At 47.6% G+C, this 17,532-nt stretch overlaps 1 protein-coding gene across 1 annotated transcript in view; it reads left to right on the top strand.

Moving 5' to 3' along the window:
* Positions 1-17,532, top strand: part of Calr3 (calreticulin 3) — a 20,522-nt gene extending 2,990 nt beyond the window's left edge. Inside the window, exons 3-9 of the mRNA XM_059244953.1 lie at positions 3,816-4,019; positions 6,598-6,692; positions 10,734-10,922; positions 14,492-14,587; positions 15,216-15,347; positions 16,543-16,635; positions 17,355-17,532. Of these exons, the coding sequence (XP_059100936.1) occupies positions 3,816-4,019; positions 6,598-6,692; positions 10,734-10,922; positions 14,492-14,587; positions 15,216-15,347; positions 16,543-16,635; positions 17,355-17,498 (953 nt within the window). The 3' untranslated portion in view covers positions 17,499-17,532. The remainder of the gene's footprint in view (positions 1-3,815; positions 4,020-6,597; positions 6,693-10,733; positions 10,923-14,491; positions 14,588-15,215; positions 15,348-16,542; positions 16,636-17,354) is intronic.

The following is a 17,532-nucleotide window of genomic DNA, read 5'->3' as shown; positions in this document are numbered from 1 at the left end:
GTGAAACAAGCCAGCATGGCATAAATGAGCCTGAGGATGTGGCTGCTGTCTGCCCGTTGTGATTTTTCTGTCCCCTAAAACCCTGTTGAGTAAGAACAGCAGGCCAGGCCTGGTGGCGGGGGCTCTGGACATCTGGATTCCCTGCATGGTCTCTGGGGACCGAGACTTAGCAGTCACAGATGGAAAAATGCGAGGAATTTAGATGGGTGAGCGGTGACAGGAGAGAGTGTGGTGCCTAGACACGGAAGTGGGGGATTGAGTGGTCCTTGGAGTTGCCTGGCTGCTGGTGATGGGGTGGGATGGGGATCTGCATCCCATGTGAGAGTGGGGAGCCATCTTGGAGTTGAGGCTTAGATGTTGTCACATGTGCTGAGACAACCTACTCCCCTCACCCTAACACACATACAAAATAAATGTAACTTTATAAATTGAAAGAGCCAGGTGTCCACCTTTGATCCCAGCACATGGGAGGCAGAGGCAGGCGGATAACGGTGAGTTCTGGGATAGCCAGGTCTCTGAAGAGACTCTGTCTCAAACAAAACAAAAGAAAGAATAGAAAATACCAGGTTTGTTTTGGGGAATTTGGGGCTGGTTGGTTACCTGATTAGTTGGTTTTGGGTTCTGCTGTTTATTTTGAGACAGAGTCTCACTATGTAGCCCTGACTGGCCTAGACTTGCTGTGTCTGGTTTCAAACTCCTGGAGATCTGTCTGCCTCCACCTCCCCAGTTCTGGGATCTAAGACACAAGCCACTTCAACCAGCCACATTGATTTTGGATTTTAATATTTTAAATTATTTATTTTACTTATGTGTAGAATGTTTTGCTTGCCTGCATGTTTGTGCACCAACCGTGTGGTGCCTGAAGAAGTCAGAAGAGGGCATTGGATCCCCTGGAACTGGAGTTACAGCCTGTTGGGAGCCACCATGTGGGCACTGGGAATCAAACCCAGGTCTTCTACAAGAGCAGCCCATGCTCTTAACTGCTGAGCCATCTCTCTAGCCCCTGGTTTGATTGATTGATTGATTGATTGATTGATTGATATGGATTGAGACAGGGTCTCAATATGTATCCCCGACTGGCCTGGAATTCACCATCCATCCGTCTCAGCCCCCAGAGTGCTAGGATATGACACCACACCTGTCCAGCTAAACTGCCTTCAGGTAGCAAGGGGAAATCAATACACCTGGACCTGGCCATTATGGCTCACTCCTGTCGTAGCACTCTGGCAGTGAAGGCAGGAGGATGACGAGTACAAGGTCATTCTTGCTATGCGGGCTGCTTTTGTCAACTTGACACAAGCTTGGATCATCTGAGATGATGGACCCATAATTGAAAAAAATACCTCAATAACATTGGCCTGTAGAGGAGCCTGTGAGGCATTTTCTTAATTAGTGACTGATGTGGGAAGGCCCAATTCATTGTGGACAGTGGCACCCCTGGGGTGGTGGTCCTGGGGTATATAGAGAGCAGGCTGAGCAAGCCACAGGGAGAAAGCCAGTAGGCAGGCTTCCTCCATGGTTCTGCTTCAGCTCCCACCCCCAGGATCCTGCCCCGACTTCCCATTATGGTGGACTAGGAGCTCTAAGGGGAAGTAAATCCTTTCCTCCTGAAATTGCTTTTGGTCACGGTGTTTATCACAGCAACAGCAACTAAGGTACATGGCAAAGTGGGGAGTTTTAGGCCAGCCTAGGCTACATGAGACCCCATTTAAAAAAAAAAAAGGAAGTAGTGTTTTATTTTCTTCAGTAGCTATACAGCCTTCGTTGTATAGTGTATATTCTTGCCTTATCAAGATTAAGGGAGCAAAATTAAGCTTTTCCATATTCTGTCTAGAGGTGTGTGTGGTATGGCACATGTCTGGGCACTGAAGAGACCAGAGAGGACACCTGGTGTCCTGCTCTGTCACTCTCCACCTTGTTCCCTTAAGACAGGCTCTCTCACTGAACCTGGAGATTTGGGTGGTGGCCAGTGAGTGCCAGCCATCTTCTTGTCTCCAACACACACACACACACACACACACACACACAGGCAATGAAGTTACAGGCATGTGTAGCCACACCTAGCTTTTTTTTTTTTTTTTTTTTTAGATTTATTTATTATGTATACAGTGTTCTGCCTGCACAAATGCCTGCAGACCCAAAGAGGGCGCCAGATCTCATTACAGATGGTTGTGAGCCACCACGTGGTTGCTGGAAATTGAACTCAGGACCTCTGGAAGAACAACCAGTATTCGTGTTCTTAACCTCTGAGCCATCTCTCCAGCCCCCTAGCTTTTTTTTTTTTTTTTTTTTTTTTTTTTTTTAACGTAAGCACTGGGGACTTAAACTCAGGTCCTCCTGCCACCACCTCAGTGAGGACTCTCACACTCTCAGCCATTGCTCCAGCCCCTGCTTTTTACATGTGTGTGTATGTGTGTGTGTGTGTGTGTGTGTACTTGCCAAGACATACACGTGGAGATCAAAGGACAGTGTGTGAGTGTTGGTTCTCTCCTTCCACCATGTGGGTCCTGAGGACCCCGCTCAGGTCTGGCTGCAAGCACCTGGACCTGCTGAGCCATCTTACTAGCCTGTTGTGTTGAGGTGGCTTCGTGTGGTCCAGGCTGGCCTCGAACTGCCACGCAGCTGAGACTGAGCCTCCTGTCTCCTCCCAGTGCTCCATGTGTGCCACCACCCCCACTTTACATGGCACTGGGGATGGAGCCCCAGGCTTCTAGCACACTAGCTGAGCTTCCAACTGAGCTGCATCCCCAGTCGGTAATTTTATAACATGAAGTATAACAGTGGTGGGATTGAGGATGTGATCCAGAGGGAGAGCCAGTGCTGAGCATGTGCCATCTGTCCCTAATATTAACAAACAAAACAAAACAACAAAGTGACCCTGCTGGGTATGGTGGCCCACAGCTTTAATCCAAGCACTCAGGAGACAGAGGCCAGCCTGTTGTACATAGTGAGTTCCAGGACAGCCAGGGTTACACAGTGAGACCCTGTCTCTAAATAAATAAATAAATAAATAAATAAATAAATAAATAAATAAATAAACAAATAAATAAACAAATAAATAAACAAATAAATAAATAAACAAACAACAAAAACCTAGCAAGAGTATATTTTTGTAAACTCTGTGTGTGTGTGTGTGTGTGTGTGTGTGTGCACACGTGTGTGTGCACGTGTGCCAGGCATGTGTGATAGTGTAGGGGGCACAAGTGTCATGATGTGCATGTGGAAATTAGAAGACAGCTTTTGGGAGTTGACCAATCCTCTTTCCATGACATGGGTCCCCAAGGATCTAATCCAAGTATCGAGCTTGACTGCAAGTGCCTTTACCCACTGAGCCATCTCTCTGGCCCTAGCAAAAGCAAAGGATGCTCCTTAAGTACAAAGGCACCTGGGTGTGTGAAGCACAGGCTTCCGGCAGCAGAGATCTTGTTAGTGATGTACTTGTGGCACACTGCGACTGCTTTGTCAACAGTGAGTAATGCAAACCTCTGTTACTGGGGTCACTAGTGACATGAATTTGAGGTTCCACAAGTTGCTGAGTGCAATGTTTGTTTATTTGTTTGTTTGTTTTGGTTTTTCCAGACAGGTTTTCTCTGTGCAGTTGTTTTTGTTTTTTGTTTTTGTTTTTGAGACAAGGTTTCTCTGTGCAGTTTTGGTGCCTATCCTGGTTCGCGCTCTGTAGACCAGGCTGGCCTCGAACTCACAGAGATCCGCCTGGCTCTGCCTCCCGAGTGCTGGGATTAAAGGTGTGCGCCACGGCCGCCCGGCGCTGAGTGCAATGTTGTTCTGACTCCATCACGCTCACTTTCTGTTGGAAGGCCTGCAGACAACCCAGAACAGCCGATTCTACGCCATCTCTGCCAGCTTCAAGCCGTTCAGCAACAAAGGGAAGACGCTGGTAATCCAGTACACCGTGAAGCACGAGCAGAAGATGGACTGCGGGGGCGGCTACCTCAAGGTGTTCCCCTCTGACCTGGATCAGAAGAATATGAACGGAAAGTCTCAGTACTACATCATGTTTGGTGAGTGCAGCGGGGGAGGGCACGCGCTTCCAACGTCCCCGAGGCTCTGCTGATGGAACTGACTGAGCCTGTCTGACCCAAATGTTCCCGGGACTAAGAACCAAAAATCCAAAGGGCTCTGAATCTCAGCGTGGCTTAAAATTTATGTGGATCTGTGTGCGACATGCACGTGCAGATGGCTGCAGAGACCAGGAGAGGTCGTCAGTTCCCCTGGAGCTGGAGTTAACAGGTGGTTGTGAGCTGCCCTGTGGGTGCTGGGAACAGAATCTGGGTCCTCCGAGCCATCTCCCCAGCACCAGTAACTCCGGGGAGTGGGTTCTTTCCTTCCTCCATTGGAGTTCTGGGAATGGGATTCAGACCTTCAAGACTGATGGCCAGTGCCTTTTCTTGCTGAGCCTCTCACTGGTCCTGTGCTGGGTGTGAAACCCAGGGCCTTGTAGACACACTACTAACCCTCAGCTACAACCTCAGCCCTGAAGCTTTGAGTGCTGAGACCACATGGAGCCGGGCACACATCTGCATTCACACACATACACGTACATCACACGCACGGGAAAAATGTGTTTGTTTTTTGAGACAAGGATTCTCTGTGTCACAGCTCTGGATGTCCTGGAACTCACTCTGTAGACCAGACTGGCCTCAAACTCACAGAGATCCTCCTCTCTCTGCATCCCAAGTGCTGAGATTATGGTGTGTTCCACCACACCTGAACAGAAAGTATAAAGTTTTTAGGAGTGAGATGTTAATGGTGGGCATGTTGGTAAGCCCTGCCTCCCAGCACCTACGAGGGGAGGCAGGAGAATGATGTCAGCCTGCCTAAGTAACAAGACCTTGCTTCTGGAGATTCAAAGCAGTGAGAAAGTTTGGAGTTCCAGTGGGGACACTGGACAGGTGAAGTCAACACATGTGTCCCAAAGTGACAAATTCTGGCTGCTGAAACAAGTCCAGACTGTCAGGGAAGGGATGGTAGACTTTCTGGTCACTTCTAAGAGAATGGTAAAGCTTGAAAGATTGCAAGTGTGGGCCGGGGCTGGGCTTGGTGCTAACATGTCTGCCTAGCATGCAGACAGCTCTGGGCTCCATCCCCGGCACCTTGCAAAGCAGGCATCATCCCAGTTCTTGGGAGGTACAGGCAAGAGGATCAGGAGTTCAAGGTCATCTTTAGCTACAGAGTTCAAAGCCAGCCTGGGCTACAATGACACCCTGTCTCAAGCCCCTCCAAAAATGTAGAAAACAAAATAAAGACTGGGGAGATGGCCCAGGGGGTAACTGTATTTCAGTTCAAATCCCCGAAAACCCACATAGAAAGCCAGACATGGCTGTGTGTGCCTGCAGTCCCGACACTGGGGGGGTAGAGACAGGGAGACCCTGAGAGCACCTCAGGCTGGCCAGTCCAGCGGGAAGGACCAGCTTCCGGCTCAGTGTAGGCCTGTCTCAAAGACAGAAGATGGCAATTGACAGAGAAAACCTGAAGTCTTCCTCTGCCCTCAGCATGTGCGTGCAGGCAGGGAATTCTGCACATTCCTGTGTATGCACTACACATGTACACACACACCTTGCACTACAATGAAATCAATCCTTTGGGCTGTGTTGTAGCCCAAATGATGAGTGCTTGATTGACGCGTGTGAGAGCCCCCCTGGGTTCCACGGCCCCCCTGGATTCCACTCTCAGTGCTGTAAAAAAGCAAAAAGACAAAACAGCACAGAATGCCTTAGCTCTTTTTGTGCTTTTTCAAAATTTATTTTTTAAATAATTTTTATTTGAATTAAATTCAAACATTAAAGTGAGTGTTTCTCATTTTAAAGAGCATATATTTGGGGGCTGGAGAGACAGCTCAGTGGTTAAGAGCACTTTCTGTTCTTGTGGAGGGCCTCAGCTCAGTTCTCAGCACCAGAGCAGGATGGTGCATAGTCACCTGAAACTCCAGATCCAGGGAATCTGACTCCTTCTGGTCACCACAGGCACCTGCATGCACATGTATACACACACACACACACACACACACACACACACACACACACAGACACACACACACACACACAGAGAGAGAGAGAGAGAGAGAGAGAGAGAGAGAGAGAGAGAGAGAGAGAGAGAGAAGAGAGTCACACACAAAATACTCTTTAAAACATATTTATGTAAGGCATGCACGTGCCATGGTCACATGTGGCGGTCAGAAGCCCCGGCGAGGAGCAGGCTCTCTCTCTCTCAGCCTGGGGCCTTCCCTTCTGAGCAGTCTCTCCAGCTTACTGCTTTGCTCTTTGTTAGAAGCTGGATACACGCCACCCAGGCTGGAATCCGCCGCAGTCTTCCGGCCGCAGCCTCCCTGCCCTGTGACCACAGGACACCGCCCAGCTGGGCCTTGTTTTCTTCTGTGTGATGATTCACAGTGGGTCCGAGATGACTTTGGCAGGAGGGCGCTGGTCACCAGGCCTTTGCTTCAGTGTCTTCTGGTGAAGTCAGGATGCCCCCGGACAGACGCGTTTGCTCTGGGTTCAGGGAGGATGCTGAGCCAAGGGTTTCTGTATGCTGATGCAGTCTGGAAGACAATTGAGAGCACCAATTTTTTTTTTCTTTTAGGACCTGATATTTGTGGATTTGATAGCAAGAAAGTTCATGTTATCCTATATTTCAAAAATCAGTATCATTCAAACAAGAAGCCGATCAGATGTAAGGTGAGCAGCTAATGTCACAGCGAGCGGTTCTCTCCATCCGCCTCATCCCTCCCTCCTCCCTCCATCTCCCACCTTACCCTCCTCTTTTTTTTCTTTTTTTGGTTTTTTGAGAGAGGGTTTCTCTGTGCAACAGTCCTAGTTGTCCTAGAACTCACTCTGTAGACCAGGCTGGCTTTGAACTCACAGAGATCCTCCTGCCTCTGCCTCCCGAGTGCTGCTATTAAAGGCCCACACCCGGCCCTTCCCCTCCTTTTTATTCCTTCCTTTCTCTCCTTCCCTTTTTATTTCTTTTAAGCGTTTATTATTTGTAATTATGTGTGAGCGAGAGTGTGAGTGCAGTACCCACAGAGGCCAGAAGAGGGTGTTGGATTCCTTGGAGCTACCTGTCATGGGTGCTGGAAGCCCAGCTCTGGTCTCCGTGAGAGTGGGGTGCACTCTTAACCACTGAGCCATCTCTGCAGCCCCCACTTCTCTTTTTCCTTTCATTCATCTCACTACATGGCCCAAAGGGCCTCAAACCCCAGGATCCTCCTGCTTCAGCCTCCCAGATGTTCCCTGTGCCTCTTGCCTGGTGAATGTGAACAGGACTGGGTGTTCTAAGCAGCAAGGCCACAGCCTGCAAGTCATCCTGTCTTGAAATTTCCTCTATTGTCTTAATCACTTCTCTATTTCTGTGAAGAGACACCATGACCAAGGCAACTCTTATAAAAGAAAGCATTTAATTGGGGCTGGCTGTGGTTTCAGAGGTTTGGTCCATGATCAGCATGGTGGGAGCATGGCAGCACATGGGTAGACGTGGTACCAGAGAAGGAACTGAGAGCTACATCCTAATCTGCAAGGTAGTGGGAAGAGAGAGACAGTGGGCGTGGGCCTGGCTTGGGCTTTTGAAACCTCAGAGTCCATAACCTCCCAATCCTTCTAATCCTTTCAAAGAATTCCACTCCCTGGTGATTAAGCATTCAAATGTATGAACCTATGGGTGGCCATTCTCATTCTGCCAAACTACTTAACCCATGGCCTTTCATTCACCCTCACTCAGATTTTAAGACAAAAAGAGCCAGGCATGTTTGCATAGGCCTTTAATCCCAGAAGTGGGAATGCAGAGGCAGGAAGATCTCTCTGAGTTTGAAGGCAGCCTGGTCTACATAGTGAGTTCCAGACCAATCAGGACTACATAGAGAGACCCTGTCTCAAAAAAATGGAGAGGCAGGGAGAGGAGAGAGAAAAGATGCCAGACTCACTTGTGGGCGTGCTTATGACAAAGTCTGGAAGTGCGTGTGTAAATGACTATAAAGTGATGGGCAGAAATACCTCTGGACGTACTCTGCCCCAGAACATTTTATCAAAAGATAAGGAAAGGCCACTTTGAAGTTATTAGCTCAGTTTTGTCCCAGAAGATACCTCCCTGGCTGGATGGCTAATAAATCCCTCCCACCACCACCCCTAGGCATTTTCCTCCTCCTTCTGGAGGGAATGGGGAATGAGGTTTCTCTTCTGTCTGTTCCCTGCTGGATGGGGCACCCATACCTCTTTAGTTAAAATAAAACTCTCCTGAGCAGTCCTAGGATCACCAGAGGCAGGGTGACACTGGGCCTTGAGGGCGTTTTTGGTCTTTGTTTCGATATTGAGACAAGGTCTCACGCAGCCTAGGCTGGTCATAAACTCCCTGTGTATCCAAGGATGACCATGAACTCCTGATCATCCTGCTTCCATCTCCCAAGTGTCTGGCTTACTGGAGTGAGCCACCACCACACCAGTGTATTGATTTGGTTTCAAGACATACACTAGCATAAGGCTGGTTGGAACAATGGGGTCAGAACAGGCTACCTGACCAGCTGGATCAGTGATTGAGTACAGAGAGACACTACTTCAGTGTGGAAAGTGGACAGCCATCAAGGAAGACACATGACCTTAGCCCCTGGTCTCTATACACATGCACATACACATACAGGTGCCTCTGCACACATATGCATTGTACACATACACACAGAAAAAAGAAATGTACAGGGGCTGGAAAAGATGGCTCAATAGTTAAGAGCATTGGCCGTTCATGCAAAGAACCTGGATTTGCTCACAGCTCCCACATGGAGGCTCACAACCATCTGTAACTCCAATTCCAAGGATCAGAAACCCTCTTCTGGCCTCCGCAGGCACTGGGCATGAATCTATTTATTTATTCATTTATTTATTTATTTATTTATTTATTTATTTATTTACTTATTTATTGGCAGGGTTCCATTATATAGCCCTGATTAGCTTGGAGCTCATAGTATAGACCGGGCTGACCTTGAACTCACAGAGATCTCTCTTCCTCTGCCTCCCAAGAGCTGGGATTAAAGGTGTGTGCCATCATACCTAGGAAAGTAACAGCCTTTAGTCAGCTGTACAAGGCTGTTTTCTACATGCTTTTCAAAACATTTTTGTGTTCTGTCCACTCAAAGGTAGAGAAAATTTCCCAAGAAAGTGAGAACATGAGGGCCATGTGTGGTGTGGTGAGTTGAGGGGAGTCCTCCAGCCACAAGTCACAGTAGTTTTCACCAGCCTGAATATTATGGGCTTTTTCCTGCAACCTGCTGCCAGAGGACACTCCTCTGCCTACTTCCTCATGTCAGCCTACTTCCTCATGTCAGCAAGGAGCTAGTAACAGTGAACAGCCCTGTTAAAGCTGAAGACTATGGCAAGAGAGATGACTCAGGGGTCAAGAGTGTGGAGGACCTGAGTTCAGATCCCACCACCCATGTCAGGTGTCTCACAACTGCCTTACTCCATCATGTGGCATCCAGTGTCCTCGTCTAGCTTCCACAGGCATCTGTATGCATGAGTCCTCGCGCGCGCGCGCGCGCACACACATACACACACACACACACACACACACACACACACACACGCACACGCACACGCACACACTAAAACTAGCTAGTTTTTTTTTTTTTTATTTATTATGTATACAGAAGAGGGCACCAGATCTCATTACAGATGGTTGTGAGCCACCATGTAGTTGCTGGGAATTGAACTCAGGACCTCTGGAAGAGCAGTCGGTGCTCTTAACCTCTGAGCCATCTCTCCAGCCCCAAAAAACTAGCTAGTTTTAACTAGTCCTAGGGACCAGGCTGACCTCGAACTCAGAGATCGCCTGCCTCTGCCTCTTGAGTGCTGCTGGGGTTAAAGGTGTGCTACACACACACACACACACACACACACACACACACACACACACACACACACACATTTAATACAAAAAGAATCTAAGAATGAAGGGTTGGCATCTGTAATGAGATCTGGTGCCGTCTTCTGGCCTGCAGGGACACGTGCAAGCAGAACACTATATATATATAAAATAAATCAATCTTCAAAAAAGAAAACAAAACAAAAACCACTTGCTGCTTAAAAAAAAAAAAAAGAATGAGAGGGGTTGGCAAGATGGCTCAGTGGGAAAAATATGCAGAGCAGTTTGCCAAGAGACCCTGTCTGAAAATAAGGTGGGCAGCTATTATAGCGGGAGAAACCTGACCTCAGCCTTTGGCCTCAACACGAATGAGCACAAAACAAAACAGAAAAACTTGCCGGCTTGCTATGTAGTTGAAAATAACCTTGAACTCCTGATCTCCCTGCCTCTATTTCCCAAGTGCTGGCCTTAGAGGTGTGAGCCACTAACCAGCTTGTTGGTTTGGACTTTAAGACGGGGCCTTATGCTATAGCCCAGGCTGGCTAGAGACTCGTGGCCTCCCTGCCTCAGCCTCCCAAATGCTAGAGGCAGAGGCCTGTGCAACCTCCAACACATCCAGCACTGTTTTATCCCCACTGCCCCCTCCCCGTGTGTGTGTGTGTGTGTGTGTGTGTGTGTGTGTGTGTGTGTGTGGACAACTTGTGGGAGTCATTTCTCTCCTTCCACCAATGTGGGTCCTATGGATTGAACTCAGGTCACCAGGCTTGGTGGCAAGTGCCTTTACCCCACTGAGCCATCTCCCTCCCCTGGTTCCTGTTTTAAAGTACACATCTGGACACATAATAAAAGTGTACCTCACTGTGACTTCTGTGCAGGTCGATGGCTTCACCCACCTCTACACTCTGATTTTAAGGCCAGATCTTTCTTACGAGGTGAAAATTGATGGCCAGTCCATTGAATCTGGCAGCATTGAGTATGACTGGAATCTGACGTCCCTGAAGAAAATGGAAAAGACGTCAGCGGAGTCTAGGGCCTGGGATCAGGTGGAAGGTAACAAAGCCCAGGTAGGTGAGCTGCGGCTTGGGAATGTGGTGAGAGTCCTTCCAGGGTCTGCTTGCCCTGTATTCCTGGCCCACACAGACCTCTCACCCTGAGGCCTGGACACACAACTCAAGGGACTGTAAAAACAATTTTAATTGGGTGTTTGTTTTTGACACAGAGTCTCACTATGTAGCCCTGGCTGACCTGGAATTTACTCTGTAGACCAGGGCCTTGAACTCATGGAAGTCCACCTGCCTCTGTCTCATAGGTGCTGGCACTAAAGGTGAGCACCACCAGACCTGGCCGTTGTAGGGTTTTAATCACACAGATATTAGGTCAGATGCTCTCACAGGGAATAACAATAGCCCAGAATTATTTGATTCTGGCCTGCAGCTTTCTAACTGCTGTGGGGTATTCCTGTACATTGTGTGAAGATGTGTCAAATAGCCCAAGACAGATTCCGCCTGCAGCTTTCTAACTCTATAATCCTGAGGTTTAGACGCAGCTTCTCTCCCTTCATTCCCTGCTCCCACCCTAAGACTACTCCAGGAGAGCAAAACCCATCATGGCCACAACAAAAACCCCACAGACAAACAAAACCCAGGCAGTGTGCACTTGCCGCTTGGTGGAATTGGCACTTCTACAGCCTTGGTGTCCTAATTAGGGTTACAATTGCTGTGATGAAACTCTATGACCAAAGCAACTTGGGGAGGAGAGGGCTTCATCCTGGAAGGAAGTCAGGACAGGAACTGACACAGGGCAGGCACCTGGAGGCAGGAGCTGATGCAGAGGCCATGGAGGGGTGCTGCTCACTGGCTTGCTCCTCGTAACTTGCTCAGTCTGCTTTGTTTTTTTGTCTGTTTGTTTTTGAGACAGAGTTTCTCTGTGTAGCCCTGGCTGTCTTAGTACTCACTCTGTAGACCAGGCTGGCCTCAAATTCACAGGGATCTGACTCTGTGTCCTGAGTGCTGGGATTAAAGGCGTGTGCCACCGCTGCCCGGCTCAGCCTGCTTTCTTTTCTTTCTTTCTTTTTTTTTTTCTTTTTTTTTTTTTTAGTTTTCATTTATTTTCTTTATGTATACAAAAACAAAGGCCCAAAATATGGTTTGTTGAAGTAGCTATCAACAGAATGTCAGCTGATTTCACATTTGCTTTGGTCAACACAGCCTGGGAACAGCAGTCGGCCCCCTCCTAACAGCACAGAAACACACTGACAGGGCTGCCTTCAGTACAGAACAAAGAGCTTTCAGGAAAAATAATTTTAATTTTATTAAAATTAATAAAATTAATTTTAAACCAAAACATTTTACCAAAAAATTAGAAAATTTAAAAGGTAGCATCCCCATCTGACAATCTTGGGCATAACACGTACACCAATTTTGAAAATAAAAAATTTTTTTTAACTTCTTTTTTTTGTTTGTTTATTTATTTATTTATTTATTTATTTATTTAGTAAAACCAAACTTATTCTAAGCCACAGTCATCCTAGGGTCCCTCCTGCCATATAGCCTCCCTGGTTCTGTGGGCTGCAGTCTGATTGTTCTTTGCTTTATATCTAGAATCCACTTATGAGTGAGTACATACCATGTTTGTCCTTCTGGGTTTGGGTTACCTCACTCAGGATGATATTTTCTAGTTCTATCCATTTGCCTGCAAATTTCATGCTGTCATTGTTTTTCTCTGCTGAGTAGTACTCCATTGTGTATATGTACCACATTTTCTTCATCCATTCTTCAGTTGACGGGCATCTAGGTTGTTTCCAGGTTCTGGCTATTACAAATAATGCTGCTATGAACATAGTTGAGCAAGTGTCCTTGTGGTATGATTGAGCATTCCTTGGGTATATGCCCAAGAGTGGTATGGCTGGGTCTTGAGGTAGATCGATTCCCAATTTTCTGAGAAACCGCCATACTGATTTCCACAGTGGTTGTAAAAGTTTGCACTCCCACCAACAGTGGAGGAGTGTTCCCTTTGCTCCGCATCCTCTCCAACATTGACTGTCATTTGTGTTTTTGACCTTAGCCATTCTGACAGGTGCAAGGTTGTATCTCAGAGTCGTTTTGATTTGCATTTCTCTGATGATTAAGGATGTTGAGCATTTCTTTAAATATCTTTCAGCCATTTGTGATTCTTGTTTTGTGAATTCTCTGTTTAGCTCTTTAGCCCATTTTTTAATTGGGTTGTTCAGTATTTTGATGTCTAGTTTCTTGAGTTCTTTATATACTTTGGAGATCAGTCCTCTGTCAGATGTGGGGTTGGTAAAGGTCTTTTCCCATTCTGTTGGCTGTCTTTTGGTCTTATTGACTGTGTCTTTTGCCCTACAAAAGCTTCTCAGTTTCAAGAGGTCCCATTTATTAATTGTTGTGCTCAGTGTCTGTGCTGCTGGTGTTATATTTAGGAAGTGGTCTCCTGTGCCAATGCGTTCAAGTGTACTTCCTACTTTCTCTTCTATCAGGTTCAGTGAAACTGGATTTATGTTGAGGTCTTTGATCCACTTGGACTTGAGTTTTGTGCATGGTGACAGATATGGATCTATTTGTAATCTTTTACATATTGACATCCAGTTATGCCAGCACCATTTGTTGAAGATACTTTCTTTTTTCCATTGTATAGTTTTGTCAGCCTGCTTTCTTATAGAACGCAGGACCACCAGCCCAGGGATGGCATCATCCACAATGGGCTGGGCCCTCCCTCTCAATCACTAATTAAGGAAATTCAGGGCTGGAGAGATGGCTCAGCAGTTAAGAGCACTGGCTGCTCTTCCAGAGGTCCTGAGTTCAATTCCCAGCACCCACATGGTGGCTCACAGCCATCTATAATATGATCTGATGCTCACTTCTGGCCTGCTGGTATGCATGGCAGAGCACTCATAAAACATAAATAAAAAATTATAAGAAAAAAAATTCCCTATAGGCTTACCTACAACCCAGTCTTATGGAAGAATTCCTTCCTTCCTTCCTTCCTTCCTTCCTTCCTTCCTTCCTTCCTCCTCTCTCTCTCTTTCCTTCCTGCTTTCTTTCCATTTCTCCCTCCTTTCTTTCTTATTTTGGTTTTTCGAGACGGTTTCTCTTTGGATATCTATAAACTAGGCTGGCCTCGAACTCAGAGATCCTGAGTGCTGGGATCAAAGGCATGCGCCACCACCACCTGGCTATGGAGGCATTTTCTTAACTGAGGCTCCCTCCTCTCAGGTGACCCAAGCTTGTGACAGGAGTTAGGGACCTGCCCTGCTAATCTGTTTCTAAGGATTTCCTGCTGATATGCTAGTTCCCACCATCCTCTGTGGGCCAGCTGGGCTCTGTCTCAGCCTCACTGGGTATGTGTGCTCACTAGTTCTCCCTACAACCCACACTAAAGAGTTTTCCGGGGGTGTGAGATGGCTCAGCAAGGAAAGATGCTTTCTGCTAAGCAGTGAGGACCTGAATTTGGTCCCTGGAACCCACGTGGTGGAGGGAGAGAACTGACTCCAGCAAGCTGTCTTCTGGCCTCCACGTGTGCACATTTGCATAATAAATGTAATAGAAACATTTTACAAAAATTCCCCTTTTCCCAGTGTGCCTCTGGTGTCATGCATTTCTTTCTCTATTTGAAGGATTGGGAAAAACACTTTCTAGATGCGAGTGCCAGCAAGCCGAGCGATTGGAACAGTGAGCTGGATGGGGACTGGCTGCAGAAGCCACCATACCAGGTGTGTGGCTTCTACCTGCAGTGACTCGGGACGCTGGTGGTGGCCCTTGCCCCTGTCCCACCTGTGCTGTTAGAAAAGAGTATTCTTGGTGTCACAGGAAAGAACACACAAAGTAAAAGTAACCTGGCAAGGCAATTTCTTTTTGTGAAAAGGATACAGCATGACCCAAGCCTGCTAGCAAGCACGTGAGAGGGGAGTTGGTTTAGTTTTTATTCTGACACAGATGGTGACTGTGTCTCAAGGGAACCTGATCATACAGTCTTTCGAGGTTTGCTGCTTTTGAAAGAGTTGATACAAAGAAGATGAAGGAAAGGGGGAAGGGATGGATGCTGCAGGCTATCAAGTTCCGGGAATTAGGGGCAGGGTGCTTTTCATTAATTTTTTTTTTTTTTCTTTAACCAGGTCAGGGAGGCTAAAAGATTTGCATGGAATTTTTTACCAAGTGGGGGAAATGAGAAGACTTGAATTCCTTTGCATAAAACGTTTATAAATTGCAGGAAGGTTTATGGAATATTGGCCCTTGGTGGAGTAGCCACCTTTGATAGGAAAACACAAAAACAAAAACAAAAAACAAAGCCACCGTTTCTGCTGGCTGTGATGCAAACCTGACAAGCGCCTGCTTTTGCAGGACAGCCTGAAAGCCGAGGGCATCGATAAAGACGTGTGGCTCCACCGCAAGATGAAGCCTGCCAGCTGCCTGACACAGTACGACCTCTCGGAGTTCGAAAACATTGGTGCCGTTGGTCTGGAGCTGTGGCAGGTGACTTGGCTTCAATTCTGCTTTGCTTTAATAGCTCTGGGCTGGACCTTGCTGTGTAGCCCAGGCTGGCCTTGAAATCATGATCCTCTTGCCTCAGCTCCTGAGTGCTGGGATGCTAGGCATATGCCACGGTGGTCGGCTGATTTAATAACTTGAACTTTAACGTAAGCCACTTAGTACGCAATTGTTGTTTTCCCGTGTGTGTGTGTGTGTGTGTGTGTGTGTGTGTGTGTGTGTGTGTCTGTCCGTCCATCTGTCTGTCTGTCTGTGTTAAACACACGTGGGTGGAGGCCAGAAGAGGATGTCTCGTGTCTAGCTATGTCACTCTGCTGTATTCCCTTGAGATAGGTAGGGTCTGTCACTGAATCGGGAGCAAGCCTGGTATCCAGTGAGCCCCAGCATCCCCTGTCTCTGCCCTTCCTGTCCCCAAATACTGGAGTCACAGGCACCTGCACAACCATGCCTGGCTTTCCATGTGAGTGCTGGAGATTTGAACTCAAGTCCTGAATGCTTTCCCAGCGAGAGTTCTTACCTATTGAGCTATCCCTCCAGCCCTTGATTTATTATTTTTTAAAGTGGTGTGTGTATTGTGTGTGTGCACATGTGTGCAAGTGTCCTTGGCGGCCAGAAGAGGGTGTCTGAGCCCCTGGAGCTGGAGATGCAGGCTGTCGTGAGACACCTGGTGTGGATCCTGTGAACTGAACTGTGATCCGCTTAAGGAGTGGCGAGCACTCTTAACCTCTAGCTCTCTCTCGAGCCCTAGCCTGTAATTATTTTTCACTGGGCACTTTCGTTATCATTGGCAGTTGCATGTGGTTTTGAAGACACAGCATAGGTCTGACATCTCTGCCTCTTAGAAGTCCCTTCCTTTGGAGCTGACTGTCACTCCTGTCAGCTGTGGGATATGCAGTAGGAGTGGAGCCTGGGCTTCTGCAGTCCCAGCTAGCCCCCAGTTGATGCCCACTACCCACACGTAGGTGCTAGCAATGTAAGCCAGGTCCCCCTGCATAGTAAGAGTGTGCTCTACCTTTGGGTCACCCTGAGCCCCACCTGGAATGTGGCTCTGCATTGTAGAAATGGGCTTAATCACAGCCGATAACAGCTGATCATGGATGCAGTACTAAGCTGAGTACTCCTGGCCATGAGAAAGGTTGTGTGTCTCCCATCACCAGTGAGGGCCTGCTTCCATCCACAGGTGAGATCTGGAACCATCTTTGATAACTTCCTGATCACAGATGATGAAGAATACGCAGAGCAGTTTGGCAAGGCCACCTGGGGGCAGACTAAGGTAGGCACAAACCATCCAGTTCATTTTTTTTTTTGGTTTGAAATAAGGATTCACTCTGTAGACCAGGCTGACCTCGAACTCACAAAGATCCACCTGCCTCTGCCTCCCGAGTGCTGGGATTAAAGGCATGTGCCACCAAGCCTGGCTTTCTTTCTTATTTGTAATTATGTCTGTGCACATGAGTGCAGTGCCCACAGAGGCCATAAGACTATGTTGGATCTCCTGGAGCTACAATCACCCCAGTTGTGAGCTGCCTCATGTGGGGGCTGAGAACTGCACTCAGATCCTCCAGAAGAGCAGTATGTCTAACCCATCCCTGTAGCCCTGTTTTCTTGAGAGGGAGGGTGTTGGTAGAGCTTTGGCTGCAGTGGAATTCACTGAGCGGCTTATAGGAATCCATTCTTGTCCCTGCTTCCCAAGTGCTGGAATGACAGACGTATGACAGCACTGTCCACATTAGTCAGTTTTTATCAATTTAATGACAGGGTCTCACATACCCCCAGCCTGGCCTCAACTTTGCTGTCAGGAGTGACTTTGGACTTCTCATCCCTGTGTGTGTTTGCAGATGTACCACCATGCCCAGTTTTTGCTGTGCTGGTTATTGAATCCAGTGCCAGGCAAGCATTATCAACTGAGCTATAAGCACTCTGTCAACTGAACTACAAGCACTCTTCTGTATGAGTCCCCAGCTTCAGCCTGTTTTATTTTTGTCCCTCCAGGGTCCAGAAAAGGAGATGGATGCCGTACAGGCCAAGGAAGAAGTGAAAAAAGCCCGTGAGGAGGATGAGGAGGAGCTGCTGATGGGGAGGTTTCACCGGCACAACAGCCAGTTCAGCAGATTCCACAGGCAAGGTGAACTGTAGTGGTCTCCACTCTGCATGCAGAGGACTGGCCCAG

This window comes from Peromyscus eremicus, chromosome 17 (genome assembly GCF_949786415.1).
Source record: "Peromyscus eremicus chromosome 17, PerEre_H2_v1, whole genome shotgun sequence".
Lineage (NCBI taxonomy): Eukaryota > Metazoa > Chordata > Mammalia > Rodentia > Cricetidae > Peromyscus > Peromyscus eremicus.
This window is presented reverse-complemented; position numbering and strand designations above follow the sequence as displayed.